The 24153-nt window shown below is 44.9% G+C and overlaps 1 protein-coding gene across 1 annotated transcript in view; it reads right to left on the minus strand.

Annotated features, from left to right (window-relative positions):
* Positions 1 to 14899: 14899 nt before the first annotated feature.
* ADAMTS15 (ADAM metallopeptidase with thrombospondin type 1 motif 15) overlaps positions 14900 to 24153 on the minus strand; it is a 46834-nt gene continuing 37580 nt past the window's right edge. Inside the window, exon 8 of the mRNA XM_029573229.1 lies at positions 14900 to 19023. Coding sequence (XP_029429089.1) covers positions 18249 to 19023 — 775 coding nt within the window. The 3' untranslated portion in view covers positions 14900 to 18248. The remainder of the gene's footprint in view (positions 19024 to 24153) is intronic.

A 24153-nucleotide genomic window follows, 5' to 3' on the forward strand; every position in this document is an offset into this window, starting at 1 on the left:
GAGACAGGAATAGGAGGATTGATTTTATTATCTACTTGCAGATCAACAGGGAGATAAAAGTGACTTGTCCCAAGGTGACATACAGATGGTCTGTATTAGGGTTGGGATTACAGCTCTAGTGACTTGCCAAAGATAGCAGAATTAGTAGCCTTATAGTGCTGCTTTTCTTAGAAAAATTGAATTTACAAGTCCAAAAATGGGGAGGAATGTGGGGGAGGCTGTAAAACCAGGACTGATTCAGACGGTCCTGGAAGCTCTTCTTTAAAGACAGTTCTGCTGATTCCTGAATAGACTGGGGATCCTCTGGGAGAGGTCACATCTGCTCCGTTTACTGACTAAAACCCCTTCTTCACAGATCTTAGTAGAGCAAATAAAACTGAAAGCTTTAGATGTGGGATTTTTTTTTTTTTTTTTTGTAGCTCAGGGAAGCTCAAGCCATTGAGCAGGAGGATCCTGATTTTTCTGCTGATCCTCTTCTCTACTAGCCTGATGATGCTAGCACAACAAAAACCCATCCTGAGCTTCGCCCTTCGTTCTAGTTTTTCTCTCCGGTGGCTTCATGTGTATCAAGGAAACACATCCTTGGCTTCATATTCCACTTGTCCTCTACAGTAAGCGAATGTGTGAAAATTGGATTTTTTTGTAAGTCAACCAGGCGGATATGGGCTGGTAACCACTGCAAGCACCCGAAGATCCCACTAAATTCCTCATTTATATGCAGTTGTTTTTTTAATCTCCAAATGGGTACTTTAAGAATTGAATAATTGTACTTTTCTGTCTCATGCAGAGATTCCTTGATATGAGAAAATCCTTTAGAAATAAAATATATTTAAAGCAATTTTGAGCTGAATGTTTAGTCTTCCTGAAATAGCTCCTTTCTAAACATAATACTGTTCTTCCCCTGCTCTCTCCCCCCCCCCCCCCCCCCATCCCCCTCTAATCCTGTCCCTTCCCAGGCTTTTTCCATCCACCAGAAAGGTCTGAGCTGAGTCTCTGCCCTCTATTGCTCTCAGGCTGGCTGCTCCTGCAGAGTGGGGTTCTAATTCACAGTAAATAAGAGCTTTTAGGACAGGCGACTGTTCAGTCCCCGTGAACTGAAGGTCTGGCTGAGGTGAGGGTGACCATGGCGGGGACAAAAGAGAGGGAAACCATTACGAAGGAAGGAAGGAGAGAGAAGGATGGAGTAAAGAGAGCGAGAAAGCAAGGGAGGCAGGAGGAGGAAAGGAAGGGTTAAAAAGATTTGAAGGAAGAATGAAAGAGATTAAAGAGAGGGGAAAAGGGAATGGGAAGCCTGAAATTTGCTTCATCCCTGTTTAAGTGGAGGAGTTTGGGATTCATTTGATAGGATTTATAAACAATGTAATTGAGCATTTACTGTCTCTTCGCAACTTCTTGTTCACAAGGGTATTTTTCCAAGGCTCAGTTTTCTGTGCTGCCTTTGTGAGGGCAGTGGTTAGCGTGATTAGTGATGGCAATCCTCCCGCATGTGTCCTTGGATGAGTAACATTGTCTCCCTGTGCCAGGCTCTGCTCCAGAAGTTGTCATTTATTTTATTTATTTATATTCTTTTCTATACCGACGTTCATGGCAAAAGTCATATCACATTGGTTTACATCAAACGAGAGGTTTACATCTAACGAGGTAGATTAAATAAAATAAAACCGGGATGGATTAACCAAAAAACTAATCAGGTTAACAGAAGAGGAACAAGGAGAGAGGAGTAGTATTAGGCAAATTAGAAATACATTAGAGTAATGGTCAAGCACTAAAGTCGATGCAAGGTCTTCCACCCCAGAAGAGGCTGCACCTACAGCATACATCTGTAGGTTTAACAGTGGCCTGCAATTCTTCAGGGTCATAGAGTCCAGAAGCCATCATTGCATGTAAGGACTGTCATTTCAATTTCCCCGAGAAATGCAGCACTACCACTCCCTGCAGGTAAAGGGGGACTTCACGTTGAAATATTCGCTCGAAAAAATCCTGCACATTGACAATCTTTACAGAAGTTATTAGCAGGCAGCTAGGCATGACCCAGTAATAACTTATAAAGAGCTGCCAACATATATTACTTTTCAAAAAAGCATGCAGTGCCCCATTAAAAAAACTTTTGATTGACAGCAGGCATGTAAAATCACACAATGCCAGTAACTGAGTGTACAGACCATGGGGCATTGTCTGAGTCTACAAATATTGTACCTCTTTACCAGAGGGATCACAATATTGCGTGGACAGATTGTCCGCACAGTGGTATAAGAATAAAACCAGAACTGGTGGAACCTGAGCCTGCTTCTGACATCTGTCAAGATGCTGTTTGAATATAAGCTGCTCTTGTAATGTGTATCCAAAATCCAAACTTAACTATTACTATTTCCTAGCGTCCGTGCCCTGGATACAAGTTCTATAGGGGCTCAGCACAGGCTCTTGCATTTGCACTCCTTATAAATTAATTTAAAAAGGGTTTGAACAAGTCCTTGGAAGAAAAGTTATTAACCAAGTAGACTTGGGGAAGGCCACCACTTTATTTATTTATTATATTTAGATTTTTACATTCTACTTTTGGCACTTCAAAGTGGACATCAAAGCAGATTACATGCAGGTACTATAGGTATTTCCCTAACCCCACAGGGCTTACAATCTAATTTTGTACCTGAGGTAGCAGAGGGTAAAGAGACTTGCCCAAGGTCACAAGAAGTGACAGCGGGATTTGAACCCTGGTTTCCCTGGGCAACAAGAAATGGATCTATTCTTTGGGATCTACCTAGAGATCCAGATTGGCTACCCTTGGTCTAATCCAACATGTCATTTCTTATAAATCAATCCCCCTGTGGAACTAATTAATGAGACCAGTAATGTAATACCCAAGAGAATGAAATCCCTCAATCACAAGGCTGCATGAATCACCATCGGTCAAGTAAGCGGCTCTGTTTTGCCATGCCTTCCTGCAGTCGTAAGCACTGCCTTTTGAAACCTAGCACTCCAACTTTCAGACTGACAGATATATGAAAGGCTATGAAATTTTCTGATCCAGTTGGCGACAGAGGCAGATTAAAGCAAAGCCCATCATTCTCTTTGAACTAGCAAGAAGTACTTCCTCACAGCAGGGAGGGAGAGGGAGGGAAAGCGACGGGGAAAGTGCAGAGCAAAGAGAGAGAGGGATGGGAAGAGGGAGACAAGTTGGAAAAGAGAGATAAAGGAGACAGAGGAGAGGGATAGGATGAGACAAGGAAGATTAGACAGCAAAGGGTGGAGGTGGAGAGGGAGAGTGTTAAACTTTGTCTTCTCTCTCATGCCTGACTGGCTTTAGGTAAAAGTAAAGTACAAAACCCAAAAATTCTCAGGTATATATATCAACACGTAACGATATTAGCAAGAACCAAAGGTAAAGAGCTTAGATCCTAGAGACTGTCATGGAACAGGGTTGCAAATATTCACTAAATAATGTTCTATAAATACTTATTTGAACATTTAGCTTGTTTAATGGATTCCCTATTGTGTTAATCATAGATCTCAATTTTTTTTACAAAAAAAGTGCTAAAGTGCATTTTTAATTCATTTTTCTATTTTGCTTAGCTATAAAAATTGTGCAGCAAACAGTCAATTTGTTTAAGAAAACAATCATATTAGCCGCCAAGCATATTCTGTTTTCCTTCAAATTTCAGATAAAGTCCTTAAAGGAAGCCACCGGAGAACAGACCAAAAAGAAACATAGAAATGATGGCAGAAAAGGACCAAATAGTCCATCCAGTCTTCCCAGCAAGCTTATGGTAGCATCTGCTGCGCCATACAGGTCACCCTCATACTTAGTTTCCCAGGCCATCAAAGTCAGGACCCTTATTGGTTGCTCTTTGAGTCCAGTTCCCCGTTATTTCATGCCATTGAAGAAGAGAGCAATGTTGGAGTTGCATCAAAAGTATCAGGCTTATTGGTTAAGGGTAGTAACAGCCACAGCAGCAAATTACCCCCATATTTATTTGCTTTCCTAGACCATAAAATTAAATGTCCTTGTTGCTTGCTGTCTGAATCTAATTCTCCTTTTCCTCTTTTCTCCCTGCCATTAAAGAACAGAGTAAAAATGGAGTTGCATCAATAGTATGAAGATTTATTGGTTAAGAGTAGAAACTGCCACACCAGCACTTTTTTCTTCATTTCCATCCTCTAGTCTTTAGGGATCCACAGTGTTTTATCCCAGGTCCCTTTGAAATCTTTCACTGTTTTGTCTTCACCATCTCCTCCAGAAGGGCATTCCAGGCATCCACCACCCTCTCAGTGAAGAAATATTTTCTGACGTTGCTTCTGAGTCATCCTCCCTGGAGTTTCATTATGTGACCCCTAGTTCTACTGATTTCTTTCCAACGGAAAAGGTTTGTCAATTGTGCATCACTAAAAACTTTCAGGTATCTGAAGGTCTGTCTCCCCTGCACCTCCTTCAAGGTATACATATTTAGGTCCTCTAACCTCTCCTCTTAAGTCATTTGATGGAGATCATCCACCATTTTGGTCGCCCTTCTCTGGACCGCCTCCATCCTGTCTCTGTCCTTTTTTAGATATGGTCTCCAGAACTGAACACAGTACCAGGTGAGGTCTCACAAAGGACCTGTACAAAGGGATTATCACCTCCTTTTTCTTACTAGTTATTCTTCTCTTGATGCAGCCCAGCATTCTTCTGGCTTTAGCTATCGCCTTGTCACATTGCTTTACCATCTCGTGCTCCGTGCACAACAACCCTTCACCCCCCATCTCATACAGCTCTTTTGGGTTACTGCACCCCAGATGCACGAGACTGCACGTCTTGGCATTCAATCCCAGTTGCCATATCTTTGACCTCTGTTCAAGCTTCCTTAAATCACGTCTCATTCTCTCTAATCCTTCCGGCATGTCCACTTTGTTGCAGATCTTAGTATCATCCGCAAATAGACAAACTTTACCTTCTATCCCTTCCGCAATGATGCTCACAAAGATATTGAACAAAACCGGTCCCAACACTGATCCTTGTGGCACTCCACTTAATACTGTTCTCTCTTCAGAATAGGCTCCATTTACCATTACACGCTGTCTTCTATCCATTAACCAGTTTGTAATCCAGGCCACCACCTTGGTGCTCACTCCCAAGCTTCTCATTTTATTCACAAGCCTCTATGCGGGACCATATAAAAAGCTTTGCTGAAATCCAAGTAGATCACATCGAGCGCTCTTTCTCCATCCAATTCTTTAGTCACCCAATCAAAAAAATCAATCAGATTTGACTGACAGGACCTTCCCCTGGTGAATCCATGCTGCCTCAGGTCCAACAATCCTCCTGACAGTAGAGAATTCACTATCCTTTCCTTCAGCAGTGTCTCCATTAATTTTCCCACCGCAGAGGTGAGGTTAACCAGCTGTAGTTTCAGGCTTCCTCTCTGCTCCCACCCTTGTGAAGCAGGACCACCACCGCTCTTCTCCAATCACTCAGCACCACTCCTGTTTCCAGGGATCTATTGAACAGGTCATGGAGTGTACCCGCCACTACATCTGGGATGAATCTCATCCGGCCCCATGGCCTTGTCCACTTTCAGTTTTCCTAGCTTTTCCCATACATTCTCTTCTGGAAACTGAGTTTCATCTATCCCATCTCCATCTACACTCTTGTCAACCAGCAAAGGTCTTTCTCCAGGGTTTACTATAGTGAACACCGAATATTTGTTTAATATTTCAGCCATTTCTTCATCTCTCTCCACACAATGCTCCTTGTCACCTTTCAATTTCACTATACTGCTTCGGGCCTCCCTTCTTTCTCTGACATAGCTGAAAAATGTTTTGTCTCCTCTCTTTACCTCTTTGGCAATTCTTTCTTCCGCTTGACTTTTTGCTTTCCTGATTTCTTTCTTTGTCTCCCTCATTTTTAACACATATTCTTCCTTGTGTTCCTTTTTTTGAGATCCTTTATACTTCTCGAATGTTGTTCTTTTTGTCTTAATTTTTTCAGCCAGTTCCTTAGAGAACCATATCGGCGATGCATTTCGGTTCTTCTTCAGGGGCATTAAAAATTGTTCTGTGTATATCAATGCAATTGGTCTCAATACAAAACCGGCATTACAAGACTCCACTTGCTGGGTCTCATCGTTAATGAATGGCGAAGAAGAACCGAAATGCTTCTCATCGAGCATTTCTTTTTGGTCTGTTCTTCAGTGGCTTTCTTAAGGAACTTTATCTGAAATTTGAACAAAAACAGAATATGCCTGGTGGCTAAGATAAGTGATTGTTTTCTTACACAAATTGACTTTGCTGCACAATTTTTTAGTTAAGTAAAATAGAAGAAAAGAATTAAAAATGCACTTTATCATGTTTTTTATTTAAAAAAAAAATTAAGACATGATTTACACAATAAGGGGAGCAGTTAAACACACTAAGGGGCGGATTTTCAGAGCCCTGCTCGCGTAAATCCGCCCAAAACCGGGCGGATTTACGCGAGCAGGGTCCTGCGCGCCGGGAAGCCTATTTTACATAGGCCTCCCGGCGCGTGCAGAGCCCCAGGACTCGCGTAAGTCCCGGGGTTCTCCGAGGGGGGCGTGTTGGGGGCGTGTCGGGGGCGGGCCCGGTCGTCGCGGCGTTTCGGGGGCGTGTTGGCAGCGTTTTGGGGCGGGTACGGGGCGTGGCTACGGCCCGGGGCGGTCCGGGGGCGTGGCCGCGCCCTCCGTACCCGCCCCCAGGTCGCGGCCCGGCGCGCAGGAGGCCCGCTGGCGCGCGGGGATTTACGCCTCCCGGAGGGAGGCGTAAATCCCCCGACAAAGGTAAGGGGGGGTTTAGACAGGGCCGGGCGGGTGGGTTAGGTAGGGGAAGGGAGGGGAAGGTGAGGGGAGGGCAAAGGAAAGTTCCCTCCGAGGCCGCTCCGATTTCGGAGCGGCCTTGGAGGGAAAGGGGGTAGGCTGCGCGGCTCGGCGCGCGCCGGCTATACAAAATCCATAGCCTTGCGAGCGCCGATCCAGGTTTTTAGCAGATACGCGCGGCTCCGCGCGTATCTACTAAAATCCAGCGTACTTTTGTTTGCGCCTGGAGCGCAAACAAAAGTAGGCTATTCGCGCGCCTTTTAAAATCCGCCCCTAAATGTTCAAATAAGTATTTATAGAACCTTTTTTAACAAACATTTGCAAACCCGATATTTGACAGTCTCTTGCTAATATCATTTAGGTATAAGTAGGCAGTTGCCAAAGGCAGGCAGGGGTCAAAACCAGGTATGTCCAAGGAAAAGGAATGGTTAGGGCTGAGGCAGGCAAGGCAGGCTGGGCAAACGAAAGCTGGGAAGCAACACACACAACTCAATGTAGCTGAACCTGTTGTGAGGCAGGGAGCATCAGGGGAACTGCCCTTATATAGGGCAGTGCTGGTGACATCATCACTTGGGGCCATGGAAACTGTTCTGCTGAGGTTCCTTTAAATAGGCCAATGTCAGGCTCGCACGTGCCTAAGGAGAGGTGCCGCACGTTGAGGCTGGTGGCGTCTTGCCGCGTGGTATTCGACAGCATTTCACCATGTCAGGAGGGAGAGTGGCCAGCCCGGCCACAAAGGTAAGGGCAGTGGTTTGCAGGGGCTGGCTGCGGACTACCAAATGCAACAATAACTCTTGAAAGTATTCACATATTTTTGGATTCATGAATATATCTTTCGTGCAGTAGGTGCTGTTTTGTAAGAGATATACACCTATACATTACCAAACTTGTTGTACACTTCTACACCTGCTAATTGACTTGTGCGAGTGAAATCAAACGTGTTTAATGTCTGCAGTTTTTGGATGAGACGTATGGGTGAACTGGTGAAGTTTCAGGGTGAAGGGCTAGATGGTCTAGGTGAACTGGAGAAGGACTGGGTGAACTGTTGGAGGCATCGGCAAACTGGTGACTTCAAGTACTTGCACCAGTATTTTCAATACAGCATACATACATAGTTTATAAAATATCTTCTATGTTTAATTTTGGATGTTTATTCACACGGTATCACAATTATTTCATGCATAAAATATACATGCACTATGGGCCAGATTTTCAAAGGGGTACGTTTCAAAGGGGTATGTTGCATAGGCTTCCGGCGCGCGCAAAGCCCCGAGACACACGTAAGTCCCGGGGCTTTCCTGGGGGGGCGTGACGGGGGCGTGTCGTGATCTGCGCGTCATCGGGGGCTTGTCGGGGGCATGACGCTGCCGGCACGTCATCCAGGGCAGCGCCGCAGGCGTGGTTTTGGCCCGGGGGCATTCCAGGGGCATGGCTGTGGAAAATTACACCAGACCAGCGCGCCAGACACATTTTAAAACAGGCCCTACCACGTGCATAAACCCTGCACAAGTGCCAGGCTTCTCCAAAGGGGCGGGCCGGGGGTGGGATGGGCTGGGACAGCGCCATTCTATGCTGTCCTGGGAAAGTGCGCACTGGCAGCCGGCTGGCGTGCACAGATTACTAAGTAGATAGAAAAGTGTTAGGGATCAGGAAGGAGAGGGGAAGAGGGAGGAAGGTTAGGTAGGGGGGTAGGGAACTGGGGGAGGCTCAATTGCATTGCCGTGTGTATTAATCAATAATTCGCCCCCCCCCCCCAGCGTCTGCTGCCTGCACATGCACGCACGGATTTTAAAATCTGCTGCATATGTGTGCTCAGATATTTTATAACAAGGGCGTGCCGACGCATGCGTGTTATAAAATAACCGTGTCCATGTGCGCGTGCTCCTTTGAAAATTGACCTCTAAATCTGCACTGGACCTCCCCAGCAATTTAGTGCACTCCTTTTGGGAGGGAAATTAAAGGTTACCTACTGCTATATTGGTTTTTTAGGACCTGGTGTTGGATTTCCAGTGCTGCCTCTTCCTAGGTAGAGTTATTACTACTTGAGTCCTGTTATGGTATGACAGGTTTGCTATATAGGTTGTAAGTTTCTTTTTGCTAGAGTTTTGTCTTAATTCACAAAGTGTCTGGCAGTGGAAGGTGTTAGTGCTCCTGTTACTGAGGTGACAACAGAATTTGATAGGGTATTTTTGTATAGTGAATTATAAGGGTTAACATCCTAGGTTCATTGCTGGAGGACTTTCTATGGATGCAGATTGTGTCACAGAACTGGAGATGAAGGATTTATATAGAGCTTCTGTCCCTTCTTGTATAGACTTTAGACTTCACTCTCATCTCCATATAGAATAATTGGTTGAATGAGGCTATGAAATCATTGTAATGGTTGTTTTACTGGGAGGTTGAAACTGATTGGTTTTTTAAATTGCACAAAAGGATCTTGTGACCTTCTTATTGTGTCCTTCATAGCCAGTTTAATGGCAGGGGAGCATGGGGGAGCATGGGGTAGATTTTAAAAAAGCGCGCCTTCGCGTACTTTTGTAGGCGCATCAGGCGCAAACAAAAGTACGCTGGATTTTAGTAGATACGCGCGTAGCCGCGCGTATCCGCTAAAATCCTGGATCGGCGCGCGCAAGGCTGCCGATTTCATGTAGCCGGCACGCGCCGAGCCGCGCAGCCTGCCGCCGTTCCCTCCAAGGCCGCTCTGAAATCGGAGCGGCCTCGGAGGGAACTCGCTTTCGCCCTCCCCTCACCTTCCCCTCCCTACCTCTATCTAACCCACCCCCCGGCCCTATCTAGACCCCCCCCCCTACCTTTGTCGGGGGATTTACGCCTCCCGGAGGAAGAAGTAAATCCCCCGCGCGCCAGCGGGCCGCTAGCGCGCCGAGACGCGACATGGGGGCAGTTCCGGAGGGCGTGGCCACGCCCCCGGACCGCCCCGGGCCGAAACCACGCCCCCGGGCCCGCCCCCGAAATGGCGCATCCCGCCCCCAAAAACGCCACGCCGATCCGACATGCCCCGACACGCCCCCCTCGAAAAACCCCGGGACTTACGCGAGTCCCGGGGCTCTGCGCGCGCCGGTAGGCCTATGGAACATAGGCGCACCGGCGCGCAAGGCCCTGCTCGCATAAATCCAGGCGGATTTACGCGAGCAGGGCTTTTAAAATCCGCCCCGATGTGTGTAAATGTCACTTTGACTTGCTCCTCTCCATATTTGGCATGCCGCCCTGTCGCCACCCCAAATACTTCTCTCTAGAAACGCCACTGAGTGTGAAACATGGATCTCATCATGCTTTCGTTTACAATGTGTTTAATTTTTTGAGCCTGTGATTTGAGGTTTTTTCCAGACCTTGCATGGTGTGTCTGAATCTGTGAGGATCCTGGAAGGCTGATTGCCATCTGGATTGTATTGCCGTCCTTCATTTCTCAGATAAGCGCTGTTTTTTGGGGTTTGTTTTTTTACAGACTTTAAGAATTGCCTTTAAGAGAAGTTATTTTTCTATGAACCTAGAGACATGTTTCTGTCCAATGAATTCTGAGATATGTGTGTTTTGTCATTAAGTATTTTGATCTGAATTTGAAGGTCTAAAATAATTATTTTACACAAATTCATTGGAAGTCGTTTCATTTGCATCCAGCTCATTTTATGAAGTTATGAAACTGCTGTACAAAAGTGCATGAAAAAGAATAAAAAGAAGAAGGTTAAAAAAGGTTTTTTGGAAGGGTTTTTTTTTTACCAGTGACTGAAACTATAAATTTCATCTGTGACCATCCTATATGTTTTCTGAGTTTCTTCTCTTCTGAAATTTATTTTACAAAAGATTTTTCTTTCACATGTAAGTAATTGAATTTTTTCAGTGATTGTTTTGGATTTGATTAGTGTTACTAACCCGCTGAGTAGTTTTTGCGTGTTGTGTTGGCTTTTCATAGAACAATCAATTAAGTCATCAAAACCACAAATTCATGTATGCAGCAGAGTAAAACCAGGATTGCATCTGCCTGGCCTGAAAAAAAATGCAGCCAGCTGGTGACCTTATTTGGCAAGGCACTTTGGGTTTGATTTGTCAAGGTTATTTTCATTTTCATAGCACAAAAAAAGAGAAGCGGGGTTCTGATCAATCAGACCTTTCAGATGTTGGCACCTATAGACACTAAATATAGAGATGCCCTGCCCTCTGTGTGGGGTGGATCTCCCCAAACCTTCCTGCGTCTGGATTCTTGTCCATGTAATGTTTCTGACTCAGCAGGTGACCTTGAGCAAGTCATTTGACTCCCTGGGTCTCCAGATTCCCAAGGGCCATAGCAAAAGGAAAACATGACCCTTAATCAGAATTACACCTATTCTCAGTTTTGCATCCAGTGGAGATATTCTGCCAAGTCATGCCAGGTCACCAACACCAAGGAAGCCTGCTAAGTGGTAAAATGACAGGAGTCAAGTGGCATCTTATAGACTAACCATTTTATTAAAGCATGAGCTTTTGAGGTAAATCACTCTTTGCTAATATCATGCTACCAAAGTGTATTTGTACATACAGGTCCATCCAGACCTGTAAGAAATATATGTGGTTAGGATTCAGAGTTACCTACCCTTGGTCCTTAGGAGCTGCAAACAGATCTGGTTCTCTAGTCTAGGTGACTATTAGTCTGGCTCTCAGATTAAATGTAACATAGAAACATAGAACGATGGAAGAAAAAGACCAAATGGTCCATCCAGTCTACCATAAGTTAGTAACTGCCACTCCATGCTGGTTACCCCCAAGCCTTATGTTAAGGGTAGTAACTGCCACTCTGTACTGTTTACTAGAGATGTGAATCGGAACCGGAATCGGTTTGGATTCCGGTTCCGATTCACATTGTGGGGTTTTTTCGTCTGGCCCGATCGCGGTTTTGTTTATCGGCTGCGCCCAAGCCGATAAACAAAAAACCCACCCCGACCCTTTAAAACGAATCCCTTAGCTTCCCCCACCCTCCCAACTCCCCCCCCCCCCAAAAAAAACATTTTACAGGTACCTGATGGTTCAGTGGGGATCCCGGGAACTATCTCCCGCTCCCGGGCCGTCGGCTGCCACTAATCAAAATGGCGCCGATGGCCCTTTGCCCTTACCATATGACAGGGTATCCGTGCCATTGGCCGGCCCCTGTCACATGGTAGGAGCACTGGATGGCCCGCGCCATTTTTAAAGATGGTGCCGGCCATCCAGTGCTCCCTCCATGTGACAGGGGCCGGCCAATGGCACGGATATCCTGTCACATGGTAAGGGCAAAGGCCATCGGCGCCATTTTTATTAGTGGCAGCCGACGGCCCGAGAGCGGGAGATTGCTCCCGGGACCCCCACTGGACCACCAGGTACCTATAAAAGGTTTTGGGGGGGGTCATGAGGGTGGGGGAAGCTAAGGGATTAGTTTTAAAGGGTCGGGGTGGGTTTAGGGGTTATTTTTGTGTGCCGTTTTTCCCGCCCTCCCCCAAAACGATAAGAGAACCCCCACAAACAATATCGTGGGGTTTTCCTATCGTTTTGGGGGAGCCCCCAATTTCTGACGATTTTGAAAATATCGACGATATTTTCAATCGTCCGAAGCCCGATTCACATCCCTACTGTTTACTCCCAAGCCTTATGTTAAGGGAGTAACTGCCACTCTGTACTGTTTACCCCCAAGCCTTATGTTAATGGTAGTAACTGCCACTCTGCACTGTTTACCCCCAAACCTTATGTTAAGGGTGGTAAATGCTGCTCCATGCTGGTTACCCCCAAGCTTTCTGTTAAGGGTAGTAACTGCCGCTCCATGCTGGTTACCCCCATTGAACATGCTTTGCTTTTGGTAAACATGCTTTTTTGGTGAACATGCAGATATGCCTAATTTATAGTGTATGTTACTGTGCTTGGATTTGTAAAATATATTTTAAAGCCTGATTGTTGAATCAATTTTATATTTATACTTCTTGAACTTTAGAAAGTTCATTTTGAAAATAACATTCAATCTGCATGAAAACTAGGTTTTGATGAGATTCTTTCCTCTAGATAAGTATAAAACCTTTCTCCTTTCACGTGTGAATGAGCTGCTTACAAGCCAGAACCTAAAACTTGGGTTGAGTAATTCTAGGATGTCATTTCCTATATGCACGCTTATCTGGAAGGCTGTCTGGTATAAGATTTTGTTTTTGTTGCAGTTTCCGTGTGCTAGTCACTCCATTTTAATCTCTTTTCACTATAGCACTTTCAATTCACATCTTCCACGAGTAATTTTAGCGATGGCATTTCAGACTTTCTCTATCCCTACCCATGCATTATAACACATTGCTGCAGTTTTGGACTGTTGTCAGTGAATGCAAAGGAGTGAGTTTGGCAAATGTGACTTTATGATGTTGAGTGGAATGCATACTGTGTTGAGGGATTAAATGTTTGCTTTTTTTTTTTTTTTTTTTAGTTTGCTTTTTCTCTGTGGTAGATTTTGTTTGTTGTCTTATAGAAAATGTGTTAAATTAGCACAAGTTTAGCACTGTATTGTTTTTAAATTATTATATATGTTATGTACCCCACCCTGAATTTTGGAGGCTGCGGGCTAAATATTTTAAATAAATAGATAAAATGAATACTCAGACATCCTAGGAACTAGATCTGATTGCAGCTCTCCAAGGGTTGTGCACCTCTGAGGTAAGTGAACAGATAACTTGTTTCCAGTTGGAAAATTGGTCTTGCAGCTGACCCACCTTATCAGAAGTACTGCATCATGAACCTTCACAGGGTTTTGAAAACCAGCATTCTGGAACTCTGAATCCTGTATACTGTATGAAAAAAAAGGCTATGAATCCCAGCATGCCACTTACTCTCTCATTCCTTGCCCAGCAGCATCCATCCCCCTTCCTCTTCCCATCCCCTACCCAGCATCCTCCTCTTTCTCCATCTCCCACTGCCCAGCAGCATCTACTCCCCCTCTCTCCCTGCCCATAGTGCTCAATATCACCCTTCTCCCATGGTGCTCAGCATCCTCTTTTCTCTCACACTGCAAAGTCCCCTGTCCAACAGCATCCATCTGGATCATTCCCCTTTCATCCTCTGTATCCTTATTACCCCTCTCCTTTTCTCTCTCCTCCCACCATGATGATCAACATCCTTCTCTCTCTCCCCAGCCCATCAGTATCCGTCCCCCACTCTCTCACCCTAAGCCCCATATACCCTGCCCAGCGCCCTCCTCTTTTTCTCTTTACCCCCTCCACCACCATCCAGCACTGCAGCATCCATTTCAGCCCCATATCCCTGCCCCCCACTGATGGTGACCTCCAGGCTTGAGCATACAGACACAGGCTGAGCTTCCTGCATTTTTCCTGGTGTCCTTAACTCTTGCCCATGCCCCCATTTGGTCTCAGCTCCCTCAATCAGGCAGCTGCCTGACAGTGTTGGCACTTCTGCCAGGGAGCAGCATCACACTGGGGTGCATCCTGGATGATGCAATGGCAGGATGGCTGGCACGGCATCTTCAAAATTTGCCACTGTGGGCAGCAGCATACGTTGCTTATGTGGAAATCCAGCCCTGTTAGTACTACTAACAACATTGCTCCTTCTCCCCTCTTCACAGTAGATGTCAGCAGATAACGACTATTTGAACCAGGCAGTAGGCTCAGATCCTTGATGCAGTTTTATGTGGCTGACTGTGTCTCCTCTTGTTGGGAGCTTGGCACACTCATACCATTGTTCATGTATATGATGGCCTTTGTTTTCTTCCCTTCTTGACCCTCTAATATTCCACGTGACTGAGCATATAGCATTCTATAATTAGTCCAACACACAAGCACCCACCCCTTCATGTTTTCCTACTTACTACTCTTCCACACGCCCTTGCCGCTGTCCAAAGCATGCTTAAATTCTGTTACAGTTGTGGTGGCTACCACCTCTGCTGTTTGGCTATCCCAGGCATCCAACAACCTCTTCCCTTTGGAAATCATTATGCAGATCAGACATACCACCTTAGGTAACCACACTATCCACCCAAATGTAGATGCATACATATTTCATTCGCATTTTAGGATCCCATTTCAATTTAAGGTGCAGGATAAATAAAATATCATATACACCAATCACTGAACAATACATTTCATACTTACAAGTTTCTTTACTTAGTGTTTGCTATCAATGCGCACAGACAGAAGTTGAAGTATACATGGTATACACAGAAGCCAATACAATGGCCCTTTTGTCCTTTTGCAATACAAAAGTGCAAAAGAACTGCAAAATAATAGTAATTAAAAACATGCCCCAGTCATGGAAAGACACAAAGTAAAACACATATTCCATATTATAAAAATAACACACGGGAGGGCAAAATACAGTGCTGCTGATGTAACACCTCATGGGGCATTGCTGATAGCACCCAGGGAGTCTGATCCTGTGACCTGGTTTTGGACATCTCACTTCCTCTGTCAATCTCCCTCCTCCTCATCTCCCCACAGCCCCCCCACACACACAGTACTTCCCATTACAATTTTGTTTATAGTGAGGTTTGATAGCTGAGTTGTACAATACCTTAAGTGATGAAAAGATGATCTAACCAATGAGATCTCTTCTTGCCAGTTGGGGTGGCCATTGTGAAAGAAGGTGTCAATAGGGCTTTAATGCTAGTGGAGGTTGGGGATATGTGCCCCTCTCACTCTCTAGACTTGGCATATACTGTATATTAATTGTGGTACTGATTCTCCCCATTTAGAGGGCAAATTGCTCACATGGAGTGACCTCCATCTTAATATTGACTAGCATAATAACCCTGAGTGTTAAGGCTGTGACTGTGCCCAGGACAAGGCAGATAGGAGTAGGATAAAGTTACACATTGCATAGACAAAGAGACTGGTGGACATTAACAGGACTGCATTTTGGATTGGGGGTGCTATTATTGTACACATAACAATAGAAGAGGGTTATCAAAGGGGGAATGCCCCTGGGTAGGTCCAAAAAAAGGATCATGGCGCCAGATCCTAGCCCTGGTTCCAATGGAGCAGAAAGCCCAAAGGATCAGTAGGATATTGCCAGGTCATTAAAAAAAGAAAAAAAGAAAAAGAAAGACTTCTGCCATTCAGAAAAATTCTCCTCTGCAGCAATATTTAAAAAATAACCCGAATCTACCCTGTATATTCTGTACTTAATATCATAGCCCTCCTTGAGCACCAGGCAGGTATAGACAAACATACATGCACCTGTACATATGCTCAGCATTATCTTCTGTTGACAGTCAACAACATTATTAAATAAATACAACTTGGGAATGCAAAATGGTCTGGTCGTCTTATACACTTGCTGATGAATATAAGAGGAGGCCTGATTTTAAAGTCCAGCAGTGCTGTTCGGCTGGGGCTATGGAATCAATCCACGCCCTATATATGGTGTAGAATGAGGGTCATAGTCCTGCTTTATGTTTCCAGGGACCACTCTGCTATTTTAGTTCTGGTCCATTGAATCTGAATATCTTCCTTCAGCAATACAAATTACTGTGGAAAAATAGGACTTTCAGTTTTGAACTTGGGATTGCTGCATAACCTTTCGCTCTGACCTTCTAATAGCTACTAAACCCACTTTTTTAAATACTTTTTCAGTTACGAGGAAAATGGTTTGCACAGCTCTTGTTTTGTGATATGTTTAAACAATCTGCTAGGTAATCTGTGCAGGTAATACAGGCAGATGTGTGCCATTCCATACTAACATAGCAGGTGACGGCAGATAAAGACCAATTGGTCCATCTAGTCTGCCCAGTTAATAGACTGATATTAGTCTGTGAAGGTAGCACAGTGGCAGATGTATCATTCTACAGCTCACCCTTAACCTGTGCAGGAAACACAGACCAACATCCATAGACCAACACTGATATGGAGTCAGAGGCATTTGGTATGAGAAATCAATTGAAACTAACATGAAGACAGGCTTATCAATCTATAGGCTTGCACTTATAGTTGCATGTGACACACAGATGCATAAATCTGCCAATAAACATTGATCTGTATGGGTACATAAGGACAGGTATAGCAGTCTATACACCAATACCAACCTGTGCATGTAAGACAAGGAAAGGTGTATGCTGCACATCAACATTAATCTGTACAGAGATAGATACTGTGGCTGCAACAAGCAACAAACCACCACTAACTTTTGAAAGTAATACAGGGACCAATCTGCCATTATACAGACCTACAATTGGTGTCAATCAATCAATGGACCAGCATTAATTTCTGCAGATATTTCAGAGTCAAGTGTATCAGTCCAGAGAACATCATTAATCTAGCTTGAGGGACTAGGATAAGAAAAACACTCTCCAGGCATAAAAGGGGAGATCAAGACAAGAACCCAGATATATTTTTCTCTGTTCTGTTGTTGCATTAAACTCAGTCTTGTGGCTGGCCGTCTTTTATGTGGTTGGGAGGGATGATTCACCCTAACCCCCCCCCCCCCCCCCCTTACTCCTCCACTGGATTTAATATTCAGACCTACTCTGCCACGTTCATGGTCTTGGTGTAATGCTAAGAAAACATTCCTCTTTACATCTGGACTAGAGGGCGGCTGCAGCTACAGAGGGGAAAAGAAACAAGCAAGGAGGAAACAGAACATTGCTCATAACAAGTGAAAAATGGACAAAGGACAATAATCTTACATTACATTAGGGCAGGGGCGGATTGGCTTATCGGGGGATTGGGCATCCCCCTGTGGGCCGATCGCTCCAGTCATGTGGTCTGCCATGCGCGGCCGTGACAGAGCCGAGCTCGGCAGACCACGTGATGTGTCCTGGGCCGACCTGGGCGGCGAATACCCGGGCCGGTCCAACATCGTGAAACCGCCGCTGCATTATGGCACCAGTGAAACAAACCAGAGCCTTGGAAGCTTCTGTGCGTCATACTCAAGAGTCAATAGGATGTGTGAAAGGTGAAGGATATCCCAGATCGCTACAAACCGCTGCACAGGGAAGCAAGCAATCATTTTTTTTTTTGTCTTTTCCAATGTCTTGTTTTCATATCTCGACAGCACCGGGGGTTGGGTGAGGAGACAGGGGAGCCAGAAAGATAAGTCAAGCAATGAGCACCACTGACTCTCCACCTCTAAAATAGTTGAACTGTTTTTAAATCAGAACAGCAAAGTTTCACCTTTACTCTTTTTGCATGCCCCAGTGGACAACAATGGTGGGTGTGGAAGAAAGAAGGTGGTTTGGGTGGTTTTTTTTTAAGTTTAGAGGTAGATGTTTCTTACTGCATGGAAGTCCTCCTCCATGCAACTGGAATGATATGGGATATATCTCTAGCTCACTGGCTGTTTTTTCTTTTTTTGTTATTTTTAACAAAGGGTCATAGTTTGGGAAATATGTAGCAATTTCCCCTCATGTTGGCCTGCAACCAGCAGCTGTATGATCTCCAGCTGTCAAGTAGAAAAGGCAGCCCCCAGCCATCTTGCCACATCTTCTGATCAGTCAGGGAGCAGTCAGCAGGACCGCACAATGCAGAAGTCCAGTTCCTGTGGCTTTTTCCTGAGGTTGCAATGGTCCCTGGGCAGGAGGACACCAGTACCCATTGTACATCTCAGCAGGCGTCTCTTGAAGCCTCGACCACAAGTTTTGGAGCATGAGGTCCATACCCCAGTCTCCCATATTGGGCATGGGTCGTCACATATTCTAGTATCTGAGGGCCTTTGTGCAGCATCACAGCCTGAGCCCAGCTGTCCATAGGAGTCACGGCACTCCACAGTTCGTTTTTGCAGCCCATTGCCACAGGTTACAGAGCACTCATCCCAGCTGCCTACCAGCCACTTATTAGATGAACTTTTGTAATCAGGTATGCCCACATCCAGCCTGTTGGATTTGTTCAGTACACTGTTGTGCAGAATTGGCCCACTCTTTCCATCTTTCCGATATTTATCATCCTTGTTCTCTTTGGGCACGTAGAAGGAATAGCGAACCCGTGGTGGGGTCATCTGGCCAACTGACAGCACCTCAATGGTCAACGGCTCTTGGATGGGCTTCGAGGCCTGAAGTATCTCCACAGCTGAACTAGTACCACTGTACTTAAGAAGGCTTCCTTTCACCATGATGTCTTTCTCCATAGCAGACACTATGAAATGGCCATTCAGTAGGTATTTACCTTGTCCATTCTTAACAGCCAAGTAGTTGTCATCACTGACCATGCCTTTGTATCCCCGTTGCCTGATATCAATATTGGTGGCTCCAGCTGGGATCATCACCACAAAGTTATAGCCATGACTGTAAATGCCAAGAAAAAAAAAACATTAGTGATTAGTAGTTACTATTACTAATTAATATTTTCCTACCCTAGGTTGGAAACTTCAGTAGTTACCTAATTTCAGTAAAGAATAGACTGTAGGTGGGGATGAGGCCTAGGAGGTAGTATAAGTCTCTAGTGAAGTGAGAAGCTAGTTGAGTGAGCAACTGAAGGTTAGGCTACCATGACAGTTAGGCTATATGGGGAGCATTAAGCTGTCCAACCCTAACAATATCATACCCTTGAAAGGCTAGTTGAATTAAATCCCCATTATTAAATTCCTAAACTAATCTTTAAGACCACACAGCATTTTAAGGAATTTAAACTTTGTTAAGCATTATTTTTGGAGGTAGTAGAGACTAGGACTATAACAGAATTCAAGAAAATATGGGACAAGCATAGAGGATCTCTAAGAAAAAGGAAGGGTCTATAAAGCTGAAAGCGAAATGTGGATGGGCCAATTGGTTGGGCCGTATGGCCTTTATTTGCCATCATCTTCTATGTTTCTATTCCCTACTCCCTTTATATATCTAGATTTAGATTAAAATGTATATCTAGTATATATCGATAGATTGATAGATTTAGACAGCAGTCCAGCAGTGGGATTGTGGCTATACAGTCTTCTGCACTGCATGCCACATGTTATGTTCCTTTTATTATGTGCCTGTTGAGGAAAGGTTATATTTGTGCACCTGCTGCAAAATGCTTCTATCTCATAGAGAAAAAGTTTAATCTCTGGAAACTAGAGAGGCAGACCTAGAAGAGCTGAGTCTCAGGCTGACAGACATGTAAATGGCATGTCATGTACATACATCTGCCTAAGGTGATGAAGTACAAATGAGGTCAATAACAATAAACAGACCTGGATAAGCAGAAATATTTTCTAAGTAGTCAAGGTCTATGGCTGGCAGCTGGACTATATCCTTCTAGTATGGACAAGAATTACTAGACAGACTAAACAGAAAGTCATTTTCTGCCATTATCGACTGTTTGAGAGGGCCTTCAGGGACATGGTAGAGTGGTCCCACTTCCATCTTGGCAGCCTCTGCTCTGATTTGGAGGAGCAAGTTGACCTGAAAGGACAGCATCACCTTGGAATTGCAAAACGTAGCCTTGCAGTTGGACTCTGCCTTCGCTCGCACTTCCAATAGGGGCTGAGCATCAAAACAATTGTTGTTTTCCTTCATTTTGGTCTCCTCTCACCCTTTCTTCTTGTTTTTTTGTTTTGTTTTTTTTTAGTTTTGTCAGGTATTTTTTTCATCTTTTAAAATTTTTCATTTCGTGCACACTATTTTGATTTAATGTGCATTATTTCAGTTAGGGTGCGCTACGTGAGTTATGATAGTGCATACTAACTTATATAGTGTGCATTAAATTGAAATATTGCACACTAAATGAAAAATTAAAACAAAAACAAAAAATGTCAGCGAATTTCTTTTCGTTTTCTCGATATAAACAAATATTGACGACATTGTCTCTTTCCTTAAAAATGAAAGCACATCCCTAATCTCCAAGGATGTGTGCCCAGGAAGGTAGGGATAGGACTGCCAATTTGTTATTGCTGATGGCCTTATTAGGAATGTAAATAGCTGAGTGTCTGGGGGCTGTGAGGAGCCCTTGGAAACCTGCCTGCCTGATGCAGTCTGGCAAACAAACAAAACCAAAATAAATATTAAATGAACCAAATCCCCTTCTGTCCAAATGAAAACAAACAAACCAAACCAAAAATCTTGCCTCTGCACAACCTTATTGTTTAACATATTCAGTGATGATCTGAAAAAGGGAGCAATGAGTGAGTTGATCAAATCTGCAGCTAACACAAAATTATTTAAAAGAGTTAGAACACAGGCAGACTGCAAGAAATGGCAGGAGGAACTTGCAAGACTGGAGTACTGGGCAGCTAACTGGAAGATCAAATTCAGAGGGCAATTTTAAAAGCCATATGCACGCAGAAATAAAGATTGGGCAGTTACTCTTTGAAAATTAAATACAAAATATGCACATCAAACGTTCCTGCACACTTTGCTACTGCGTGGGCTATCAGAAAACTGACAAGTACAAAGTGATACACATAGGGGGGAAAAAACCTAAATACGGGGGCAATTTTCAAGCATTGCTTAAAAGTATATGAGCACTTTTTACTCATCGACTTTGCACTCATTTTCAAATTGAAAGTATGCACATAATTCACTTTGAAAATTGCCCCAGGGACAAAGTATCTGCAGACATTTGCATCTGCTCTTTCTACAGATGCCTTACCCAGAGCCGTAGCTAACCTATGGCTGATATGGCCGCAGCCATATGCGCCATTCACCAGGGGCGCCATTGTGCTGAAGCATTGGCAATATCCTCCCGCCCACCCCTGCCCCACAGTGAGAGGTAGCATGGCCCAGAGGACCATTAGAGGTATTGGACTTCTCCTCCACCCTGGAAGTGAGGAGCATAGGGTCACAAGAAACATGAGGTTGATTTTCCTTCCCCGCCCCGGCAGTGAGGAACAGCGCAGCCCGTGGGGCCGTGAAGAGTATCAGCCTCCTCTTCTCTCTCCCATCGCCCTGGCAGTGAGGAGCAATGTGGCCCACGGAGCTGCGAGAAGCATTGGCCTCCTTCTCCCTCCTTCCCCCTGCCAGTCTGGTAAAGAAAAGCAGTGAGGCCAACAGGAGAAAAAAAAAACATCTGCCTCCTCCAAACTCACCCCAGTGAAAAGCAGCATGGTCTACGGGGTGCAAGAAGCATTGGCTCCCTCTCCATACCCCATTCCCCCCCCAAGCCAGAAGCAGAAGCAGCACTGCACAAATGAAGGCTAGAAGAAAGCTGAAGAGTCTGATGGCCCCTGGGGGAGGAAGGAGGAGGCTGCTGCCCCTTGTGCTTCCAGAGGGGGAAAACAAAGATCATGTGTGAATGTGTTTGTGTTTGATTGAGCCTGTGGGAGAGCATGTGTTTGATTGAGGAAGTGAGAGAAAACATATGAGTGTATGTGTGATTAAGCATGTGAGAGAGAGAGAGCCTATGTGCCTGTGTGTGACTGAGCATGTGTGAGAGAGAGCATGTGTGTGATTGAGCATGTGTGAGAGAGGGCATGTGTGTGATTAAGCATGTGAAAGACAGCATATGAGCATGTGTGTGTGATTGAGCATGTGAGAGAGAGTGAATGAGCATGTTTGTATATGGTTGAGCATGAGAGAAGAAGGGTCTGAGCATGGGTATGTATGTTTGAGCATGAGAGAGAGAGAGAGTGTGTGAGCATGCGTGTGTGTGTAAATAGTTTAGCATGTAAAACAGAAAGGGAATAAGAATGTGTATGTATATAGTTGAACATGAGAGAATATGACTGAGCATGTGAGAGAAAGTGTGTGTGTTTATATATGATTTAGCATATGAGAGAGAGCATGGAGAAAGTGTGTGTGCAACAACACACATACCCCCCCCCCCCCCCATCTCACCTGCTAATGCATGATAATCTCAGGGCATCTGGAAATCAAAAGTTCCCAGGTGTGAAAGCAAGGGATTGATTTTATTCTTATAGTTTTAAATATTGGGTGTTATTTTATGTATCAACTGTTTTGAAATATTTTATTGGCATTTTGAAAATTTTGTATGAATTTTTAATTATTGGATGTTCTATTTGTCAGGATTTTTTTAATATATTTTTTTTATTAGTATGGTCTTCATATTATAATTTATATTTCTTGATTTTGTTTGATGTTATATGAGGCATATTTCTGTTTTTCCATTGTTGCACTGCATACAGAGTCTGACTTGTTGCGGTTTCCAGTTCACTTTTTTCTGAATGCTTATACTTAGTAATTTACGATTTCATTATTCATATATATGGTGAAGCTCTGCCAGTGTTCTGTATGTATGAACAAGGTGAGGTTCTTCTAGCATGTAGTGTTGTGTAGGGTCTATAGTAGCTTGGCTTGTTCTGTTTTCCTAAAAGCAGATGTATTGGTGTTTTAGGGGCTGGTGTAATATTTATAGTATTGCCTTTTCATAGGTAGGATTGTTTCTGTTTGAGTGCTGGCAGTAGCACTCTTCTGGTTTGGGAGGTTTACTATATTGTAATTCAGTTTACTTATGACTTCTGAAGGCCAAGCCTACACCTAATAGGGATGTGCAGCAGGGACAGATTCGTCCCATTCGGTATTTGAATTCGTGGGGAGCCAAATCCATTGCATCCGTTCTCGGGGGACCCCGATCCGTTCATTAATTATGTATGTATTCATTTCCCAAAAAAACCCCATTCTAACCCTTTACATTTAATTAACTACAACCCCCCCCCCACCCTCTTCACCCCCCCAAGACTTACCAAAAGTCCTTGGTGGTCCAGCGGGAGTCCTGGCGCGATTTCCTGCACTCGGGCTGTTGGCTGCCGGTATTCAAAATGACCCCAATAGCCTTTGCCCTCACTATGTCACAGGGCTACCGGTGCCATTGGTCGGCCCCGGTTACATGGAAGGAGCACAAGATGGCGCCAGCCGTCCATTGCTCCTACCATGTGACAGGGGCCGACAAATAGCACCGGTAGCCCCTGTGACATAGTGAGGGCAAAAGCGATCGGCGCCATTTTGAATACTGGCAGCAGATCGCCTTTGCCCTCCCAATGTCACAGGGGCCGACCGTCGGTACCTGAGACATAGTGAGGGCAAAGGCGATCAGCACCATTTTGAGTACTGGCATCGACAGCTGGCGTACAGGAGGTCGCTCCCGGACCCCCGCTGGACTTTTGGCAAGTCTTGTGGGGGTCAGGAGGCCCCCCCAAGCTGGCCAAAAGTCCCTGGGGGTCCAACAGGGGTCCGGGAGCGACCTCCTGCACTCCGGCCATCCGATGCCACTACTCAAAATGGCGCCGATAGCCTTTGCCCATACTATGTCACAGGGGCTACCGGTGCCATTGGTCAGCCCCTGTCACATGGTAGGAGCACAAGATGGCACCGATGGCCATGTGACAGGGGCTGACCAATGGCACCGGTAGCCCCTGTGACAAAGGCTATCGGCGCCATGATGAAACCGGCACCGAGGGTGTGAGTGCAGGGGATGGCTCCCGGACCCCCCGCTGGACCACCAGGGAGTTTTGGTAAGTCTTGGGGGGGGGGGGGTCAGGAGGATGG

The sequence above is a fragment of the Rhinatrema bivittatum genome, chromosome 12, assembly GCF_901001135.1.
Source record: "Rhinatrema bivittatum chromosome 12, aRhiBiv1.1, whole genome shotgun sequence".
Lineage (NCBI taxonomy): Eukaryota > Metazoa > Chordata > Amphibia > Gymnophiona > Rhinatrematidae > Rhinatrema > Rhinatrema bivittatum.